This window comes from Lactuca serriola, chromosome 6 (genome assembly GCF_051521515.1).
Source record: "Lactuca serriola cultivar US96UC23 chromosome 6, Lser_US96UC23_V15, whole genome shotgun sequence".
Taxonomy (NCBI): Eukaryota; Viridiplantae; Streptophyta; class Magnoliopsida; order Asterales; family Asteraceae; genus Lactuca; species Lactuca serriola.
In genome coordinates this window covers 164,249,895-164,271,093 of record NC_136413.1, presented here as the reverse complement: position 1 = coordinate 164,271,093, position 21,199 = coordinate 164,249,895, and the positions used below count along the sequence as shown (strand labels likewise).

Sequence of the window (21,199 nt, the reverse complement as noted above, 5' to 3'; positions counted from 1 at the left end):
ATTTTATGAATTAACTAAAATGTGTTTGATAATTCAAAAAGTCTATGGGTTACGGGGCGGGTTTGGATATCCGTTGATTCGGTGGATAAGGGTATGGATTTGATTATTCAAAACTCTGCTGGTTACGGAACGGGTTTGGATCTGATTTTGAAATTTGTTAAAAGGGTTTGGATCAATGTCGATTCGCTCCAAACCCGCCCCATTGTCAGGTCTCATCTTATCTTCCCTTACGTAAATAAGACTTTGGTTTTTTTTTGTACATTGTTAGTTCTAGATGAACATCAAGAGTGGTTTTAATGGAAACGAAGAAACAAACCATATGTCCAACTATCCAACATGTAAACCCGCTTGTCCATAACAAAAAGAATCATGAGGAAAGTAATTATCAGCCATGAGCACTATTGAATATGTTATTTCTTAGATCATCCTCATCATTATCTCAATTAGGTTATAGATGGACGATGGTATCAATTTTCAATGACACTGAATTTAAAATTCAATACAATTCGAGTGTGATCTTAGTGCCTGACGCCAACTACCAAACCCGATAGATATCAATGCATATATTATTTCAATATTGCCATGTTGCTTTAGTAACGTCAGAACACCATTACACCATAGACACAAAGCACACACATGGCACGGGTTCAACATGAACACGTTGCTATGAAGAAACCAAAAGCAGTTGTTACATAGCATCGTTATCCAAATGCTTTTTAATCAGCAACTTAATAAAGCTAATGTCATGTCCACAACACAAAGCATATGCTAAATTTGCTACATAATCAATATCGCTGTACAACACCATACCAATTCAGTCACAATAACATTAAGAAAGAGATTAAGAAAAAAAAAGCCTAATCAACAAATACCTCCAAGATTAACCATTTCCCTCGTGTCATTTCAAGAAAAGTAAAAAAAAAAAAAAAGGTTAAAATCATTTTTTTTAATTACTCAAAACCAGATCTACTTCCCGACACGGGTCTCAACATGGGATGGGCGGCTGATGGCGGAGATGGGTTGATCGCCGAGAGGGGCAGGTGTGGGCCCAGCCCAAACATAGGCTGCTGCTGCTGTTGTTGAGAATGAGACATCTGTGGGTGGTGGTTACTGGGGAACCCCGAAATGAATGGCTGACCTGGCGATCCGGAGACGGGTTGGCGGCTAGGTCCGGCGGTGTTGTTGAGCAATGAGGGACCGACACCTGGCATGCCGGTTGGTCTGTTGACGGTTGTGCCGCCAGCAGCAGGGGGTCCGAATTGGGAGGAGATGGTGAGTGCTCGCTCGGCTGAGACCCTTTGCCTTGCCCTTTCGAGCTGTTCACATTCTTTGATTAATAAGCTTTCCACTTCTGCAAATTGCTTCAGCTTCAGCTCTAACCTCTTTAACTGAAAAATAAAGTGCATAGTATGGTTAAAGAGTAGAGAATTTTATTTTATTTAAAAAGAAAAAAAAAAAAAAGAAAATTGATACCTGATGATTGATGATATTAGCAGATAGCCTTTGGATTTCTCGTTCTTCATGATCTGCAAAAAGCTTTGCTTTGGTTGCAGCAGCAGCAAGACCAGCTCTGACTGCATCCCTCATCTTTTCAGGAGTGATATTACTACTGCCTCCTTCACCTTCTGAGAATTATTATATTAAAAATATGAAAGAAATAAGTAAGAAAAAACAAGACACCAATAAACTCAAGTCAAGGCCTTACTTACCTTTCTGTTGAATTGGAATTGGGTTTCTGGGATCTGCACGACCATTCATGTTTTCCGAATTTACCCTTCAAAAACAGAACTCTCAAATTAGACATAAGACGGGACAAAAAGCCACTGGTTTTTAGGGTGACAAGGTAAGCAGAAAAAACAATATGATAAAAGCATTGTTTTTGTGCATAATTTTCCAATTTAGAAAAAGAAGTTTACTTAAAACCTAAACCAACAACAACAGCCAAATCCCACATGGACAGCATAAGGGGAAGATGATCATACCTCCACCTCACCGAAGGTGAAATGCAAGCCCATAATAAAGAAGAAATGAAATATAAATACTAGCAATAAAGCCGAGAAAAAAAAAAAAAAAAAAAAACATCCACACTCTCCCATCTGAGGTCATGTCCTCTTGAATGTAATTTGTAAATGGGTGAAACCTTATGTTATGGGCCATTTAATTAATTGGTCTGGTTGATTAATGATTGCAAAGGGCTCATCACTAAAGTAACCTTTCATTCCACCCATGCACATCTACTTCAAGGGCATGGATCAAGATTTGTGGTTCCCTTTTGGATATTTAACTTCACAATCTGCTACTATTATTATATACCATGTCATGTCATGTGTTGAGATAACTTGACCAAAACAATAATAGCAGAGTTGCAGAAAGTAAAGTATAACTGAATAGAAATAGATTGCATTGCTGCAACAAACCAATCCCAGACACAACAAGGACTCTTTTTTTTGTAAAGTTGTCAAACTTCAAAGACTTTATCTGGAACTGGAAGTCTAAAAAATCATATGTATCTTGTTGGAAAGCTGGAAGTGTAATTTCCAAAACAAGAGCCTCGTTTCATTTGGAGTTACCTACAACAACTTATGCCCTTTTTTTTGCTACATACTAAAGGCTGTCCATTTCACTCATTCATCCGAATTTCACATATCCTACGTATGTTTAATTAATAAAGTCTTCAATGTTCCCAAGTTATTTATTGAGTTTTTATCATATTCTAAAGAGCTGCAGAAATGTCTCAAAGTCCTATAAATAGATGAGTTTGGTCAGAGAAGACAAGTTGAGTTCTTAATGGAATTTAAGCATTAAACTTCCTTTCATGTCATGCAATCTTTTTGGTAGGATTCCAACTCATATTTATGCCTTGTATCTTCGAGGTGGATATATTATCTTGGAAGTGGTGAGCACCTTACCCCATTTCAGTTTAGCATCAATCATAAACTTTCCATTCCCAGTATCAACTATTAAACCCAGAAAAGTTTAAATCATAAACAACCAAAACCCAAAATAGGACTTCATCCAGTTGCTATATTGATTCAATATCTTGAATCAAATTGATTCAAGTATTGTACACCCAGACTCACCATGAATCGAACATATATATATATATATATATATATATATATATATATATATATAAAAACTGATCTAATATCAATAACAGAAATCCAAATCAAATGATGTAACAACAAATGGGCAGATTTCTTGAAATTGATTGACTCAGAGTGAGATAGTAATCATCAACTTAAATCACTATTTGAACAAAAACTAGAGACTGGGAATTGCTATTTACAAATATCAGTAGAAAGCATACATGAAGTTTGTTTGTAATAAGTTGGGGTGATTCACTTTGTTGCATGATTTGGTAAACATGTGTAAGTTCATTACATTAATAAGTCATGAACTATTTCTTTAATTGAATGTGTTTTAGAATCATCAAGTCATCAGTATAGGATTCTTTCTATCAAAGAGTTCAAAGCTGACTACTAACAAAAACATCACACTAAAATGTAAAATCTAAACATATTTGCTTTCCCTAGCATACAACCTACTAAACTTCAGTCTATAAGACTAATAAGACACTAAGGCAAAGCAACTAAATAACTATAACAAAAAGAGAAATATGCATCCCTTCATAAGCCTATGTTATTAAATGCATGATCCCATAGGAAATTACTTTTACTTCCACCTCAAAAGGGCACAAAGCTAATAATAATAAATCATTAGAGGAAAAATACCTATTTTCAGACCCAGATTCGTCATTTTCCAGATCACCTAGATGATCATCCTCAGACAATGCTGCCAACGATGCATGAGCACAAGCTGCAGCCACTCTTGGTCCCACTGCAGATGCCAAAAAAGCAACCTAAAAAAATCAAACAGAAATATAACTCTAGGTTAATTAACATATTTCAAGGTATATAATATATTTTGATAAATGGACAACTCACCTGAGACATTACAGGATTCCCGGATTTTTCAAATGGCAATCTCTCTTCAAATTCAGAGTCTTCAATAATAGATGCTATATTCACAAACAATATTTCAGGCATAATTTCAATTAGTTAACCAACCTCCCACATAGAAAACATGAATATACCTTTCCCATTTGCATATGATTGTGGTTTTGCACATGAATTCCCATTGGGCAAATTTGAAGCAGTTGGAACTTCAAGATTTTCCAAAGGAGTCTCATCTATAGAAAGGCGTACAAAGTGGAGGATACATTGAGCCTTTGATTTGGTCCCAACATGCTCAGCAATCTCAACCCAATTCTCATTGAAGAGTTCCATAGCCTCCAACAACAATAATGTCTCCTGATTGGTCCAGCTGTCTGCTTCAAGATCTCCATAATCTTTTGTGGAATCAACCTTGATAAAATCCAGACTTGAATGACCAGCAACAAATTCCCCCTCATTGTAACAGTTCAAGCATAATAGTGACTCAATCTGCCAAACAAATCGTATCACCATAAAGCTTAAAGCTTCAACAAAACAAGAAAGAGAAAAGTACAAAAGGGTTGGTGAATTACCTCTTTGAGAGACTGATAGTACACAATACCAAGAGATTTAGAACAATGATTGCACTTATTCTCAGATAATAGCTCACGAATTCTTGTGTCCAAATCAGATGTTTCATCACTATCAACAGCTAATTCTGGATATATATCTGTTGCTTTTATCCTACATCTTGGTTTATCAAATTGGATTAAGCTATCAATAGATCGCAAAGCAGCTGCTGGCACTTTTAATTCTCCTTTTGAATCTTCTGTCAGATATGAGCCTTCATTTCTAGGTTCATGATGATTTGGTGGAGCAGCACAGTAGTTGATTACACCCCAGTTTTCAAGAAACCTTACAACTCGAGTTACATCATCAGCATCAACACCAGCTAAAAAACTATGGCACTCAGAAGCTGACAACCTCATTGCTGGATTCTCCATGTATTTAGCAACAATTCGGTTGCGACAATCCATGTACTTTTCTGGAGTGTGGTCTGGTGACTTCCCGGAGAAAAAATGTGGCACTGCCTGTCTTTCTAATCGGTTTACAGTTGTTGGTGAAAACCAATCTGCTTGAAATGAGAGGAAAAATACAAACCCATGTAGGTAAGAAAGTGTCTACAATCAATAAAAGTTGATAGCAATAAATGGAAGCCCACATGTGATTCTACAGACCTGCGTGCATTGGTACAACATGTACTCGATCCGAACCATATCTCTTGACAACACCACGACCCTCCATGATGGGAGGAGGTGTAATTACAAAAGACCCTTCTGAGTCTCCGCCAGTCAAAGCTGGAGCATCCTTAGGCATGGCAGACAACGCCTGTAGCTGGCCGTGAGAAATATTCTCCAAGAAGACGCAGTTCATGCCACCATTGCTACTGTCTCCAGCTCGGCAAGCTCTCTCCCTGGCAACACTCTGAATCACCGAGTAATGGTGTTGATTTACCGTATGTTTGATTACAGAAGGGAAGGTGGAGATTCGAACAGCGCCATCGGATATGACCTCAGTTACTGCTCCGGTGGCAGCTGTAGGATCGGGTGAATTACTGTGGTCATCGTCAAATTCGGGATGTTGGTTCTGTTGATCGAGGTCGACATCGTCTTCTTCTTCATAATCCTCATCGTCATCATCGTGCTGGTGCTGGGGTTGCGGTCTAGGTTTTCGGGACTGCTCTCCTCGCTTCCGTTTCCTCCACCTGTTCCTAGTCTCTGTAGAAAATCAAAATCCACATCCAAATCGAAACCAAAACCAAAATTGAAGTTATCCCAAAGCTCAAATTGAAAATGGAAAAAGAATTGAAACCTTAGAAGTTCCAATTTTATTGTGTATATACACACACATATACATATGTGTATATATAGAAAGGGTGTATATGTACCTGAGGAGGAGGCTGGCATTATTGCAGCGAGAGAGAGAAAGGAAAAGAGAGAACGAAGGGGGAGAAGAAGGGGTTTAGAGGAATTGTGGGGTCCGTGAATGGTGGAAGTATGGGGAGAGAGAGGACAAGAAAACACGATAGAGAGAGGGGGGGAGAAGGGTTTCCAATCAATCTTCCCCAAAACACAAGAAAACGAGATTGCGCAGAGAAAATTTATCTTTCTTTTCTACCCAAAACTCTATACACAGTGAAGTTAGAGGACCAATAAGCAAAAACGCAAAATTTATACTTTGACCACTACACTTTTATGTTTTGTATCATTGCTTACTTGTATTTAATCAGAGCAATTTGTGTAAAACATATATATATATATATATATATATATATATATATATATATATATATATACACACACACACGTTCAAATAAAAACATTTTTTAAATTGAGAACATTTGAGAACAAAATTTTAGCTTATTTATTCATAAAACACCGTGCATCATCCAAATACAACACATTAAGTTTAAAAGTTTATCTCTTACTTTATTAATTAGACAGGCCCAAGGAAACGACGTGAAACCTGGAATCAACGGACATACCCTTCGCCTCTACTCCTCCCATCGTCAGAATCATGTCCGTCTGTCCCTTCTCTCCATCGAAAAGTCGATCTGGTTCGAGTGACAATCACATTCTTTGGATTTTAGGGTTAGGGTTTATCGACTAGGTGTACCAAATAACCGACCAACTGAGCCTCAATTTCTTCATTTCAAAGGTGTAGATGGCAAAGATCTACATAATGTCGGCGTTGGACATAGCAAATCAACAACCATGGAGGAAGAGGAATAGTGAAGCAGAAACCAATGTTCATGAAAAACTCATACACAAGAGTTTGAAGCATAAATATTTGCAAATTTTGATGCTTTCCATCGAATTGGATGTCGAGATAGAATTTGAGGTTAGTTTCAGTTGTTTTTAAAAACCACATTTTAGTTTGATTTTTTACTTTGATCGGGAAAATGATGGGTTTGATCGAATTATGAGTCAAATTCATGATATTGTGAAATCTGGCATCGTTCCATTTATAGTCATGAATCGTTCCTTCTTTATGCTAATTATTGGTGTCAATGATAAATGAGAATAGTAAGCTCTAGGGGTTGGATTGGAGTCTATTAGAGAGTTGATGATCACTGTTGGATTTCATGCACGCAACGTGTTTGTCATATTGTTTGAAAGAACCTAATAAGTGTAAAAGTGGCATTTTATGTGAAAATCCTTAACTTTTAACCCTCATTAAGCCAAGTATTAAGGTCCTTAGGTTAAATTGAATTTCACATCTCAATATCCTAATAAGTAACCAACAATCATGTTAAAAGTGATAAACTTAAGGCTTGACCATTAAGTACTTAATAGAACACCAAAAGTGATTTAAAAGCTATTATGATTAATTTTCCCAAATGTGTCATCCAACTTCTAAAATTCGTGAAAGTCAATAAGATCACCTAAAAATCATGAGACTTAGTTTTCTGGAAATATTAGTATGTCTAGTTCCTTCAAACATTGAATCACATTTCTAAATTCCAAATCCTTGAGGGGTAAAATTGGCAATCTTCTCAGGTTGGTCCATGTTGTCATAGATTTCATGCATTGTCTTCAAAAAATCATAATAAATTCATCAGAACTCCAAATGCAAAAATTCCAAAGCCTATAGTTAGATATGGATGTATAGTTTTCCACATATAAAGGGTCTAATGTAATTCTTAATTGATTGGTACAATTTATTCCAAGATTGTTAAGTGGTCCAGAAAGTGACAGCTTAAAGTTACCAACTTGTAAATTTAATATAAAATCAACCAAAAATCATTAGAATGGGATCTTAATATTTATGAAAAGATAAAATGGGGAACTTTACCAATATTATTTTATCGAAATTTAAGAACGGGTTGAAAGGTAAGAAAACAGATCCCAAAAGATGTAACACCCATAAAATTTGCGCCAATTTAAAACATTTTAATCCATTCAAAAACCATTAAGTTATTACAACTTGTTTTCAAAACAGTTTAAACATCAAAGTATCCCCATAACCAAATCAAAAAATTATGTACTATGAGGAGCGGTACGATCACGCTTTCGCCTTGCCACAATCTCCTGATGTACCTGAAACAATACATTGAAACTGTAAGCCCAAAAGCTTAGTGAGTTGCCCCCAAAATACCCATACACATACAGTAACAAAACAGCATACTATGGTCCAGTCAACCATCAGGTTGGAATACCCCTGGCCCTCAACCATCGGGGTTGGAATGTCAACATACTACGAGTCCAATCATCCTACCAGATGGAATACTCCCGGCCCACACTGTCACACCCCCGAACCGAACGGCGGAAACGTCCGAGGGCTCTTGTGACTTAAATTGAATACCATCACAATGATTATACATGAATCATAACATCATTCATCACCATGCATTGAAATATTACAACTGATATTGTTTACATTCAATACATTGTTTTAAACATTACAATTTCATAACATAAACCGTTCGAAAGATAATCTAAGCAAAACACCATCACATAACTTGATACTTATTCTTCGGCTTACCTGTTACCTGAGAATACAAGTTACTTTGGAAAAACGTCAACATATGAAATGTTGGTGAGTTCATAAGTAATGTTATGGAAAAATGATTTTTGTGAAGTTTGAAAAACACAGAAAATCCGATATTTTCTGAAAAGAGTATTTGTTTATAAAAAGTGTGAAGATCCGTAAATATGTTTGTCGATTTTGAAAACATGTATAATTGTTGAACTTTGTATACATCACATAGGTGAAAATGTTGAACTTTCCGGGAAAACCCGATGTTTTCCCAATACGCAAATTACATGACTTGTTTATTGTTATACCGATACGACGAATGTTTTTGATTACCCAGGTGACATTGGATTAATTAAGGTTTGTGACTTGTTACAATCACGCATTAATGAAAATGACTAGTTTATAACTACAGGTTACGAACGATCCGTGAGGCGTCGTCCGTACTACTCACATAATCCAACCACCCTGACTTCTCTTGATTAACGCCACGAATCTGTTTACTCGAATTCTCATAAGCCGGTCAACCAAGGAGAAAGGAGGGTACGAAGCCCCCTTTATTTCCATAAGTTATTCAAGGCTATCGGGAATGCGAAAAGCACTTGACCCAACTCGCATTTGACTTCTCGACCTCACTAGCAGTACTAATGGACCATTAGGGCCCAATAACACATTAGAGCTATTGAAGTCCTTTTACATGGAATTGGGTCATAGAAGGCTCATTAACACGTAAGTGTATTCCCTTCGGGCCCAAATATCATGTTATTGGGCTAGCAAGGCCCAACAAGCACGATTTGAAACTTTCAAGCCCAAAGTTTGTATGTTGACTCATCATAGTTGTCGCGTGTTTAACGAATTACTTGGGTTATTGATTATTGGATTTTGTTATTGATTCGAGACCGAATCAATTCGTTTTGTAACGATATTTGTTGTTGAGAGTGTATTTGTTTTTCTGTTTCGTCGGTAGTCGTGGATCTTGTATTTTGTCTTAATGAATTAATTTGTTTAAAAGTAAGATTTTTACCTTTTCACAACCTTTTTTTTATAAAAATAACACTTTTAGTCCTTTATATAAAAGAATTTCATTTTAGTCCTTAAAACATTATTTTGACACTTTTGTATCATAAACTTGTTGAAAAGACATTTTTAACCCAAATTTATTTTGTAAACAGCTTTAGCCCTTCCAGAATGATGTTTTCTCGGTTAAAACCCCCAGTTTCGCAACTTTTACAGTTTTGGCCCAAAATATAAATTTTTTACATTTTTTATCCTTTTTGAATTTGAAAAGCATTTTTGACCTTTGAAATAGTTTTAATACACTTCAAATCCCCTATTTTACAGAAAATTGCATTTTCAGCCCCTCAAACTTATAAATCTCGCAATATGAGGCTTATTGGACCGAAAAGCCCAAATCTAGCCCATTAAGTTCAAAATTTACATTTTAAGTCCCTTAAAAATGTTGTTGTTCAGAAAAATTATTATAGAAATTGTTTGGAACCTTTTGACCCTCCAGAAACTATAAATTGTTGGTTTGTACCCTAAGTTTTGTATTTTTGACATTTTAAGCCCAAAAATGGGTTTAATATTAGATTATGTTCATCATGATCTTATAAGCCATTTTTATTGACTTGTTTAGTGTATAATAACTTAAGTTATGTTTATTTATCTTCTCATGCCTTAGATCTCGGTTTTTACACACTTTTTGATAACATATACATCACAAAACACATGATATCACACACATACATGCATCAAATCACACATAGCATACATTTACACATAGATCTACACATTTACTTGTATTCTCCCTCATAAAAACCGAAAAAAAGGGGGTATGAAACTCACCTTGGGTGTGGTTTCGGTTTTGGAAGGAAAGATGAAGAAGAATTCGATCCTAGCAACCTTTCTTAGAGGATCTCGAACTTAATATGCTCTAAGATGCAAAATCATGAGTTTGAATGGATTAAGAGACGATTTTTGATGAAAAGGAAATAGATAGATTATGGATCTAACATCAACTTACCTTAGATGATGTGTTTATGGGTTAAATCTCCTTGAAAGCTTCCTTAATCTCGAAAATATGGAGAGGAGTGGAGAGAGTTTTCTTGAGAAAATTGTGAGTGAAATGTGTGTGTGTGCTTGGGTTCGGCCGAGAGCAAAAGAGAGGAGACAAGAGAGGTTTTTGAATTGATTTGCATGAAAACATGAGATGATGCATGGGAATCCTATGGACAAATGTGAGGTGGCATAGGAAAGTCAACTCTCCTTCTTTGGTTGGGCTTGGGCCGAGATTTGGAGAGAAAAAGATGAGGATTGAGCCTTATATGCTTAAGCCCATTTCATGGTTATGTTAAGTGATGTTTGGCCCAAATAATTATAAATATGATTTTTATGACCTATAAGGGCTAAATTTGGTTAATTATGGCCCAATATGGTCCATTTAAATATCTTATTTCATTCTAGGCTCAATATGGCCCATAATATTAAAATAAATGAAAGTGGGTCCAATTAGAGCCCATTCAAGAGCTCTAAGCCCATGATATTCCAATTGGAAGCTTATTGGTCCATTGGGCCCAATAAGGAAGTCCTAGTCCAAAATGGACTTAAACAAGGACTTCTAGGGTTTCCAATTATTTGTTGACTATTTGTTGTGCTTGTATGAAGTGTTTGATTGAAATTCTGTTGGCATAGAGTAAGCATCATGCATGCTTTCATGTTTTTGATTCATAGTTGACATAAGTGTTGTAGTTACAAGGCACCAAAAATTTCTAGTTGTGACACACACCATCGGGTTGGAATGCCCACGTCCCTATACCTACAATAGCTATTATGGGTCCAATCATCCTTCTGGATGGAATACCCCAGGCCCTCAACCATCAGGTTGGAATGCCAACATACTATGAGTCCACTCATCCTACCGGGATGGAATACTCTTGTCCCACAACCGTCGGGTTGGAATGCCCACACTCCTACATCTATTCTAACTACTATGGGTCCAATCACCCGTCAAGATGGAATACCCCATGCCCTCAACCATCGGGTTAGAATGCCCACCTACTATGAGTCCAATCATCCTACCGGGATGGAATACTCCTGGCCCACAACCACCGGGTTGGATTACCCACATACTATCAATCAGACATGTGCACCAATATCAGATAACCATATAACAGTCTAAATCGACATACTAGGGTCCTATCATCCTCAGGATGGAATACCCCACAACTAGAAAACAATCATTTTTGCATTCTCGATCCAATAAATTGTCTTTTTTTTCCACTTTAATCATATGTGATTAAATAAATTTAATCAGATGTGATTATATGTTTCTAATCACATATGATTTTATTTGGAAAAAATGAATCATGTCTATATAAATCATATATGATTAGACACATACAATCATATGTGATTATATACATGGTAACAAATACTGAACCAAGAACACAAAAACAAATCATTATCCAAATTAATCATATGTGATTATATACATCTAATCACATGTGATTATATGAATCTAATCATATATGATTTATGTTGACACAATTTATTTTCTCTTTGTCGATTCAATAGTTATTCTCATGTATTTTATCACATGTGATTATATGTATAATCGCATGTGATTAAGTACATGAACACAACTATTGAATCGAGAAGGCAAAAATGAATCTTGACCACCTCAAATCATATGTGATTATATACATATAATAACACGTTTAAATATCATCAATATCTATCTATAAAACAAATCACAACTGACTATCTAATCACGTATCCTCTATTTTTGGCTTTTGCTTACAATGTTTATGTGCATGTTTTAACATACCTTATATATATATATATATATATATATATATATATATATATATATATATATATATATATATATATATATATATATATATATGATTACATCATATTTAAATATCATCAATATCTATCTATAAAACAAATCACAACTGACTATCTAATCACTTATCATCTATCTTTGGCTTTTGCTTACAATGTTTATATGGCATGTTTTAACATACCTTATCACACACCACCACTCCCTCTAACCTAATAAACAACCTAACATAAAGGTCTTGTTCCCTGGTTCAAACAAAGAAAAGAAGAGAAGAGAAGAGAAAAAAAGTAAGGTGTTGTTTTTTTTTTTAAAACCTTTTCAAACCACTTTTTGCTGCGCATCCCAGCACATGCGCAACACTTTCCCTCTCGCCACGGTTTGTTTTTGGAAGACTTCAGACTATAAAACCTCTACGAATATGTTGTGTGGCGCAACACTTGACTTGCCTCTTCAAACCTTTTCAGCTTTCATTTTTTCCAAGTGTTTTTTTTTTAGAATTTTGGTATATTTTTTTTTTTAAAAAAACTTTTATTTAAAAAAAACATTGATTTTTTTAAAACTTTTATTTACGGATTTGATACAATATTTCTTTATAGTTTCCACATATTTTTCGCAATACTTTCTTATTTTTTTTTATTATTTTCTCTTTTTATGTTTTTTAAAATTAGTTTTTTTTTCTAGAATAAAACTTTTAGTTTCTTTTATATATTTTAAAGTTTTTTTTCTAAGTTTTATATTTTTGTTTTTTTACACGTTCTTTTTAGTATTTTTTTTTCAATGTTTTAATAATATAATTATTAAAATTTCGGTTTTGAGAACTATTTTCAGTTTATAAAATTAGTCTATTTAAATTTCAGTTTACTGTAGCAGTCCGCAAATATTAAAAAACAAACATGCTTCTTATTATAGACTGCAGCCTTTTGTTCCACTTCTTCTGCTATAGAGGATTGTAGAGGTAGTCCGCGTAATTCATGGATTTTCTCTTCGAAAAAACAAACAACACCTAAGAATAGAAAAGAAAGAAAAAAAAAAAATTATGTAAGCAAAAGAAAAGTTAACCATATTGTAAATTAAAAAGTAACACCAGTATTTTTACATTTTTCTCGTTAACACTCAAGAACGGACGAAAAATGGGTTGAAAAATAAGGAATTGACACGACAACGGTTTTAGATCTAAGAGGGTGTTTGACAATTTGTCGTGAGCAATCAATCGCCAGCCAGTGTAGAGGTCCTTGAAGCAGCGAACCAAATTTCAGCACCCAATTACTCAACGAATGATTACATACATGAAGCGACAACGACCCCTCCCGTCGTCGCCGTCAATAACAACGGCTACCGGAGAACCCATCCTTTCAAAAATCACCTCAACCAATTCCACCATATCCTCATACTACTCTTCCAAGAAACCTAGAAAAGCCCTTATTTCAGACCTCAAAACCCCCAAACGGGTAACTCTCAATTTGAACAAATCAGAGCTCTTTCTACCCCTCACATTCCCAACCGGCCAAACATTCAGGTGGAAACAGACATCCCCTTTTCAATACACAGGTGTTGTTGGCTCCCACCTTGTCTCCCTCATACAACTTCAAGATGCAAATGGGACTGACGTAGCTTATACTTTTCACAACACCCCCTCCTCCGATCAAACTGCTGCTAAATCAGCTCTACTGGATTTCCTTAATATGAGTATTTGTTTAAATGATTTATGGAACGAGTTTTCCGCCTCCGATCAACGGTTTGCTGAACTGGCGGAGCATTTGAGCGGTGCCAGAGTGCTCAGGCAAGACCCACTTGAGTGCCTTATTCAGTTTATTTGTTCTTCTAATAACAATATTAAGAGGATAACCCAGATGGTTGATTTCATATCATCATTGGGTAATCATCTGGGCGTGGTCGAAGGGATTGAGTTTTATGAATTCCCCTCTCTGGATCAATTGTCAAAAGTTTCCGAGGAAGAGCTTCGAAAGGCTGGTTTTGGCTACAGGTTAGACTTTCATTCCCATTGAATGCATATTTCCTTACATTGAAAATACATTTTGGTTTTGATGAAACAGGGCCAAGTACATAACTGGCACAGTGCAAGCACTGCAATCAAAACCTGGTGGAGGAGCAGCATGGCTGGCTTCTCTTCGTGAATTAGAGCTTCAAAACACAATTGAAGCCCTTACTACTCTACCTGGTGTGGGCCCCAAAGTTGCTGCTTGCATTGCTTTGTTCTCTTTAGATCAACACCATGCTGTTCCTGTTGATACACATGTCTGGAAGGTCAGCCAGCTTCATTCATGTCTTCTTTATAACAAGGTTTATTGCATGAAACATAATTACTAAAATATTGGTGATTTTTTGTCTTTATATAAAAAAAGATTGCAACCAGATACTTAATCCCTGAGCTGGCTGGAACAAAATTGACACCCAAGCTTTGTAGCCGTGTGGCAGATGCATTTGTGGAAAAATACGGGAGATATGCTGGATGGGCTCAGACTCTACTTTTTATTGCTGAATTGCCTTCACAAAAGGCACTTTTACAGTCTCTAACTAATCAAACAAAAGAGGCAACCAAAGATGTAAAATCACAAAAAGGTTGATAAAGATAACATTTGATAGTAGTTTTCATGTATTAGGAATGGTGTTTCATTGTCTCTTTTCAAAGTGATTATCTGATTGTTACAAGTCATGATTGTTGCTTCTAGTGTTAGGTAAGTTAGTTCTGTTGTACAATGGAAGAAATTCTTACAATTGGTAGTTTTATTTATTGAGTGGTTATTCTTTTTTAAAGTGTATATTATTTAGAGGTTATTTTAAATATGTAGTCACATCATTTCCGTGCCATTAGCCCATTATCAAATGAATACTCAGTTGTGGCCAAACAGGTAAACAATTTACTTTTACGGTTTCACCTTTTTGCATATGAACATAACAAAAATGGATATTAAGTGTTGAAACCTTTATAAAAGTTGTTATCCATATTTTAAGTAAGAAGAATTCCTTAATTGGCTCATCAGTCTTCTACAAAGAGGATGCTCTAAAGTAGGCTCCCCTTTCACTTGTAAGACACACTCATAGTATTGAATTCTCTTATCAATACAAAAAACCCTTATATATCTCTCTCTTGTGCTTCATGTTCTTGGTTCTTAATCTTAATTCTCCAAGATATAGTAGACGTTCTCTTGTACCCATATGTGTCTATGTTTAAGAATATCTAATTCTCAAAGGTCACTTATATGTTGTACTTATGCGTAGGGCTTGTTTCTTTTTGGCTTAATGGGTTAAACACTTAAACATGGATAACAATACATGAATGTTTAAAAAAACTAGCTTAATGTATCAAGACACTGACAATTACCTATTTGATATTCTCTTTTCATCTCAACTTTTCTCATGTTAAAATTGACGAATATTGTAAAAAAAATGAAAGATAATGATAAAATGGTCATTAGTTTTATTCTGATAGTTTATACGATCTAAAAAAGAGTCTATAAAAAAACATACCTTATGTGTATGTTTCTTTATCTAGACAAACGTTATTACTCATTCAGCCAAAAGAAACAACCCTTGATGATTGGGGCCTTGCCAAGTTGCCTTTATTTGAGGAAACACCTCTTCGTTTTCTTTGGTAGTTTGGTTTTAGACCATGTTGTGTTGTTTGTCAGGTTATTTTTCTATGGCATAGTAATTTGAATTAAGCAGTTAGGGGATGTTTAAATTACATTATATTAGGAAATGTACTTTTTTTTATATTAGATTATGATGGTTATGCATTAAGGTACACAAGTATTTGGTTTTATAATAAGTAGACATTTACCATCGTTTTGCATCTATTTTAAAAAAAAAAGTTTTAGGCTCTACGACATCTAAGTAGTAGAGCACCACATTAGCTGGTCGTTGGTTGCAACATATCATATATAATGGATTTATTTGAAGAACGGATTCAAAACCACCCCTCGGAAATTTTCAAAAATGAAAAAATATATGATTCTCAGAAACAGAAACAAATAAGTTGCATTCGTGAACGAGCACAAAACAATCCAATACAACAATAACAATATGGATAAAGTAAACAGAAACGAAGGAATAATAAGGGCAGGGCTGTTTCCCAAAACACAAATCCACAGCTAATAGTCTCTCTCGTAGTAGCCACTAAATACCATAAATTACATAGCCTACCCCCCTGCCTCTTATGCAAAAGAATCATTAGCCGAGGCTTTCAACATAATAAATCAAACCACAGACAAATAAAAAAAAAAAAAAAAAAACAAAAAACCTTTTTCTTATTTCATCGATAAAAAGGTCGTCCAACAAATAACTACTCCTTTCCTTTCAGTTGGTTGCCTCACGGCTGTAGAAGGCATCGAGGGTCTTGGCGGGAATACGGTGGAGAAGCTCACGTGGGAAGATTCTCAGAAGTGTCCATGCCAAGTCCAGTGACTGGAAGATGTTTCGTGTGTCATATGCTCCTTGTGCCACAAATTTCCTCTCAAATTTGTCCAAAAATTCCAAGTACAGCTGAAAATAATATAAAAATTTTCATTTTTGGCAAACAACTATCACGTTTGTCTACTTTAATCCCTTGTAATTTATCAGTCACAGAAAGAGAGAAACTCACCAGATCCTCAGAAGAGAGAGCTTCTTCTCCAACCACTGCCTTCATGGCCTGGACATCTTTTCCAATGGCATAGTTTGCATATAGCTGTGAATATAACAATATAAGGGTAAAACCGTCATTCATTTATACAATATGGAGTTATTTAATTTTTATTATATATATATATATATATATATATATATATATATATATATATATATCATATATGAGAGAAAAAAGAATCTTGACCTGATTGGAGACATCAGAATGGTCCCTACGAGTCATCCCTTCACCAATAGCACTCTGTAAATCATTCATAGAACCTCTAATTACAAAAAAAACCTTATGGTTTATTTAGTCGTGATAAACAAGAGGTTTAGGCTTACCTTCATCAATCGAGATAGGGATGGAAGCACATTGATCGGAGGGTAAATCTGTCATTTTTTTTTAAATCATCATATCAATAGACTTTTCACTTTTAGGTTTTAGGTTTAATAAAAAGAAAACCAATCAAGCATCAGAAACAAAACTCCAAGATCATCTAACCTGTCTGTTGTGGAGCTGCCTGTCAATGTATATCTGTCCTTCAGTGATATAACCCGTAAGATCAGGGGTGGGATGTGTAATATCTGATTAATTCAATCACTAATTAGTACCCAACTACAAATCAAATCTAAAACAAAAAACAACAAGCAACTTCCCTAAGTAATCAAAGAGGGAATGGAATGTGATTCCTTCTCATGGCTGATTTTCATTCCGTAGGGGAGGACTGTTTTTTTCGTTACTTGAAGGATAGAATGATATAATCTTTTATATCAATAATGTTTTTCATTTTTTTTTTTTCAAAACTTCAATTAAATTATTTTTTGTTATTTCCAAAAGTAACTAAAGATTTCATGGTATTAAATTTTATTTAATCTTTTAATATGTGTAAACAACCTTCTTACAGTGATAGATAAACTTTTTTGACTATTTAAAATAAAATACATATAATATATCAAATGACATAAAATATTTTCATCTGTAATTTATTTAGCGATATATTTATGATTGGATTAAAACTTATTTTTATTTCTTTATTTAACAATTTGATTTCATTTACTTTTTTTATTTGTACATAACAAACAACATGATTGAATGTCTCGTTCCATTTCCTCAAAGCAACCAAACATGATAATGGATGTAATGGCCCATTCCATTAAGTTGTGATTCCATTCCAATTCATAATCCGTAAGAAACAGAGGATAAAAATGATACATACCATCATTGGGCATAGTCAAAATTGGAATCTGTGTGATGGAGCCCTTTCGGCCTTCAATTCTTCCAGCACGCTCATAGATAGTTGCCAGATCAGTATACATATACCCAGGATACCCTCTCCTTCCAGGCACTTCCTCTCTAGCAGCAGACACCTAATAAAACACATAAAAATTGAATAATATAAATACTTAAATATATACTGTATTTCAGATAACATGAAAAATATTCATTACCTCACGAAGAGCATCAGCATAAGAACTCATATCTGTTAAGATAACAAGAACATGTTTCCCACATTCATATGCCAAATATTCTGCTGTTGTCAAAGCGATACGGGGAGTGATGATACGCTCAATTGTAGGGTCATTGGCCTGTATATATTAAAATAAAGTCAAAAAATAAGCATCATTTGATGATATTAATAATACTAAACTTAATCAAACACTTACAAGATTTAGAAAAAGTGTCACTCTTTCCATGGAGCCATTTTCCTCAAAATCACGTTTGAAAAACTGTGCAGTCTCCATGTTCACTCCCATGGCTGCAAAAACAATGGCAAAGTTGTCCTCTTCTCCACCCGACTGCTAAAATCACATAAAATTCACTTTGGAGTAAAAAACAAGAATCACGAGAAATAACAAAGTATTATTTTCTTTTCACCTATAATAGCAACATACTTACATTTTGCTATTAGGGGTAAAGAAATGTATGTAGATTGCTACTATGGGTAAAAAAGGAAAGTAGATTCTCCACATTGATAAAAAAAAAAGAGTAAAGCATAAAGTACGTTGCTATTTCTTGCAATAATACCTCAAGCAAGTTTTCAGTCTTTTCCAATCGCTTGACTAAACCAGCTTGACGACAGATTTGAGCAGCAATCTCATTGTGAGGAAGCCCAGCAGCAGAAAACAAAGGAATCTTTTGTCCTCTAGCAATTGAATTCATCACATCAATTGTGGAGATACCAGTCTGGATCATTTCTTCTGGATATGTTCTCTCACTAGGATTGATAGAACTTCCTGAAATAATAATAACATATTACAAAAGGTTTAGTTAATTATGGTTTTTGGGTTTTGTTTTGATGTGGGTTCAAAGTATGTTGCTATTACCAGAAATATCCAGGTAGGCCTCTGGCAAAATAGGAGGGCCATTATCAATTGGCTTCCCAGAGCCATTAAATATGCGCCCAAGCATATCCATTGAAACAGGAGTTTTTAAGACCTGTAATTGTATTTTTGGAAAGTAAGATTTCATTTGGCAAAAATATAAAAAAGACATAAAATGGAATTTTTGTGTACCTCCCCAGTGAACTGAACAGTTGTGAATTTATTGTCAATTCCAGATGTTCCTTCGAAAACCTGGTCAATATAAAATGAATATTTGTTTCATCATAAATGCAGACAAGTATAGAACCATAGATACGGATAAATGATAAGCAGATTGTTTATCATACAATCAAAATAAATTATACAACTGATCACCTGGACAACAGCTTTCTCTCCATCAACTTCCAAGACCTGACCACGTCTGGTTGAACCATCACCTAAACGAATATTGACAATCTCTTGATACTTTGGTCCCTGTGATTAAGTAAAGAGGAATGCCCACATGTTTATCAGTAGTTTGTATACAGAATTACAGATATATAAGTATAACATGTATAAATGTTTGAATATCTATGGGCAAAATAAGAGAGTAGGAGAAAGAAGAAATGAAAAGAATGGAAACTAACCTTCACTTTATCAAGGATAACTAGTGGTCCAGCAACTCCAGAGACAGTTCTATATTCTGCATAGTAGTGAGTTCAGTAATCATGCACAATCAATGATACTTACATATAGAAGTTAAAGATCTTACAGCATTTCAGTTTCCATTAAACTCAAGAAGGGGAAAAAGACATGTTGAGATCGTAACACAAGCTTACCCATTCCAATTTCAAGTGTTGCCTCCTCCATGCTGGTAGTGTTTTTCGTAACCCCCATATTCAGCTATAAAAGAGCCTATAGAACAGAATTTTAAAAATTGGAAAAAAAGTTAAAAGGCTGAAATTTCCAAAAATAAACCGTCTTATAGCTCACTCAAGCAAGTCCAAGACTCTAGGTCCATGCCCAATCCGTACTTTAAAATCCAATAATGCGGATCAAATTATAAGAGCGCTAACTTAAAAAACATCGGATGAGAAACAAAAATGAGATCTAAATAGACAATTAGACATAGACATGAGGAAAACAAATTCTCGTTGAATCATATTGTAATTATGTCTAATTCGCATCAAACTCCATTCAAGCATATGATAGAGAATGTTCCCATCCACTATTCGATCCAAGTATTTTTATTCCAATTTACGATTACCGATTGATCCAATGAAATGAGGGGAAAAAATAAACCTAGACATCTATCGATTATTCAGAAATCAATAACAATAAGATTGCCAGATTTCATAACCAATAAACATACAAGTACGTGGATCTGGATACCACTGTAGACGCAGAACGCAAACAAATCACGTACAGATATAGATTTACTGAAATTGAAAGGAAACGATGAATATTAGAAAAACAATAGTCTTACTTGTCCTTCGATTAGTTAAGTTGGTTGATGGTGATCGACCACAACCACAACCACGACCAAGAGGAAGAGGAAGCAGATTTGACGTGTGAGGAGGGTAGATTGATCCGATGGAGGGAGGGTTTTGAAAGAGACGCCTTCGATTTGTGCTGTGTTTAGATCGAAGTCGAAGGGAGCGATTTCTTGTGTGGCTCTCGTAGAGAGATGGGGGACACGACAATCTTAATATTGATTGATTGATCTCTCTCCAAGACTTTGTTTAATTAATGAGTAAATTACAAAAAGATCCCTCGATTTCGTTAAAGTTTGCAGTCACTTTTCAATCTTATTTTTTTACAACAAAATAGTACATTTTTATGTTTGGAAAAAAAGAAAGACGCATCTGGAAATTTGTATAAATAATCTAAAATTTATGCATATATATAATGTGAGATCTCCACACAAAAATCATGTTTGTAGCAACAAACGTAT

At 35.0% G+C, this 21,199-nt stretch overlaps 3 protein-coding genes across 5 annotated transcripts; 1 reads left to right on the top strand and 2 right to left on the bottom strand.

Moving 5' to 3' along the window:
* Positions 1-766: 766 nt before the first annotated feature.
* On the bottom strand, positions 767-6,092 carry SWI3C (SWITCH/sucrose nonfermenting 3C). 2 transcript variants are annotated; one of them, XM_079005053.1, is made up of 9 exons: positions 5,884-6,092; positions 5,174-5,713; positions 4,529-5,067; positions 4,097-4,445; positions 3,948-4,021; positions 3,735-3,862; positions 1,710-1,774; positions 1,474-1,625; positions 767-1,388 (listed from the first exon to the last, which is right to left on the bottom strand). In XM_079005053.1, exons 1-9 carry the CDS (start codon positions 5,900-5,902, stop codon positions 951-953), a joined length of 2,304 nt encoding a protein of 767 aa, XP_078861179.1. In that variant the 5' UTR covers positions 5,903-6,092; the 3' UTR covers positions 767-950. The 2 variants fall into 2 exon arrangements, with proteins under 2 accessions (XP_078861179.1, XP_078861180.1); XM_079005054.1 differs by having other exon boundaries at positions 1,474-1,622.
* A 7,376-nt stretch (positions 6,093-13,468) lies between these two features.
* On the top strand, positions 13,469-15,093 carry OGG1 (8-oxoguanine-DNA glycosylase 1). Its single transcript, XM_079005052.1, has 3 exons — positions 13,469-14,302; positions 14,373-14,583; positions 14,682-15,093. Exons 1-3 carry the CDS (start codon positions 13,593-13,595, stop codon positions 14,901-14,903), a joined length of 1,143 nt encoding a protein of 380 aa, XP_078861178.1. The 5' UTR covers positions 13,469-13,592; the 3' UTR covers positions 14,904-15,093.
* A 1,254-nt stretch (positions 15,094-16,347) lies between these two features.
* LOC145057270 (V-type proton ATPase subunit B 2) lies at positions 16,348-20,960 on the bottom strand. 2 transcript variants are annotated; one of them, XM_079005050.1, is made up of 15 exons: positions 20,732-20,960; positions 20,085-20,160; positions 19,893-19,948; positions 19,642-19,740; positions 19,459-19,518; positions 19,270-19,381; positions 18,971-19,179; positions 18,610-18,744; positions 18,394-18,531; positions 18,162-18,312; positions 17,447-17,529; positions 17,287-17,334; positions 17,150-17,203; positions 16,922-17,005; positions 16,348-16,821 (listed from the first exon to the last, which is right to left on the bottom strand). In XM_079005050.1, exons 2-15 carry the CDS (start codon positions 20,140-20,142, stop codon positions 16,636-16,638), a joined length of 1,473 nt encoding a protein of 490 aa, XP_078861176.1. In that variant the 5' UTR covers positions 20,143-20,160; positions 20,732-20,960; the 3' UTR covers positions 16,348-16,635. The 2 variants fall into 2 exon arrangements, with proteins under 2 accessions (XP_078861176.1, XP_078861177.1); XM_079005051.1 differs by having other exon boundaries at positions 18,610-18,741; positions 20,732-20,959.
* Positions 20,961-21,199: the final 239 nt, after the last annotated feature.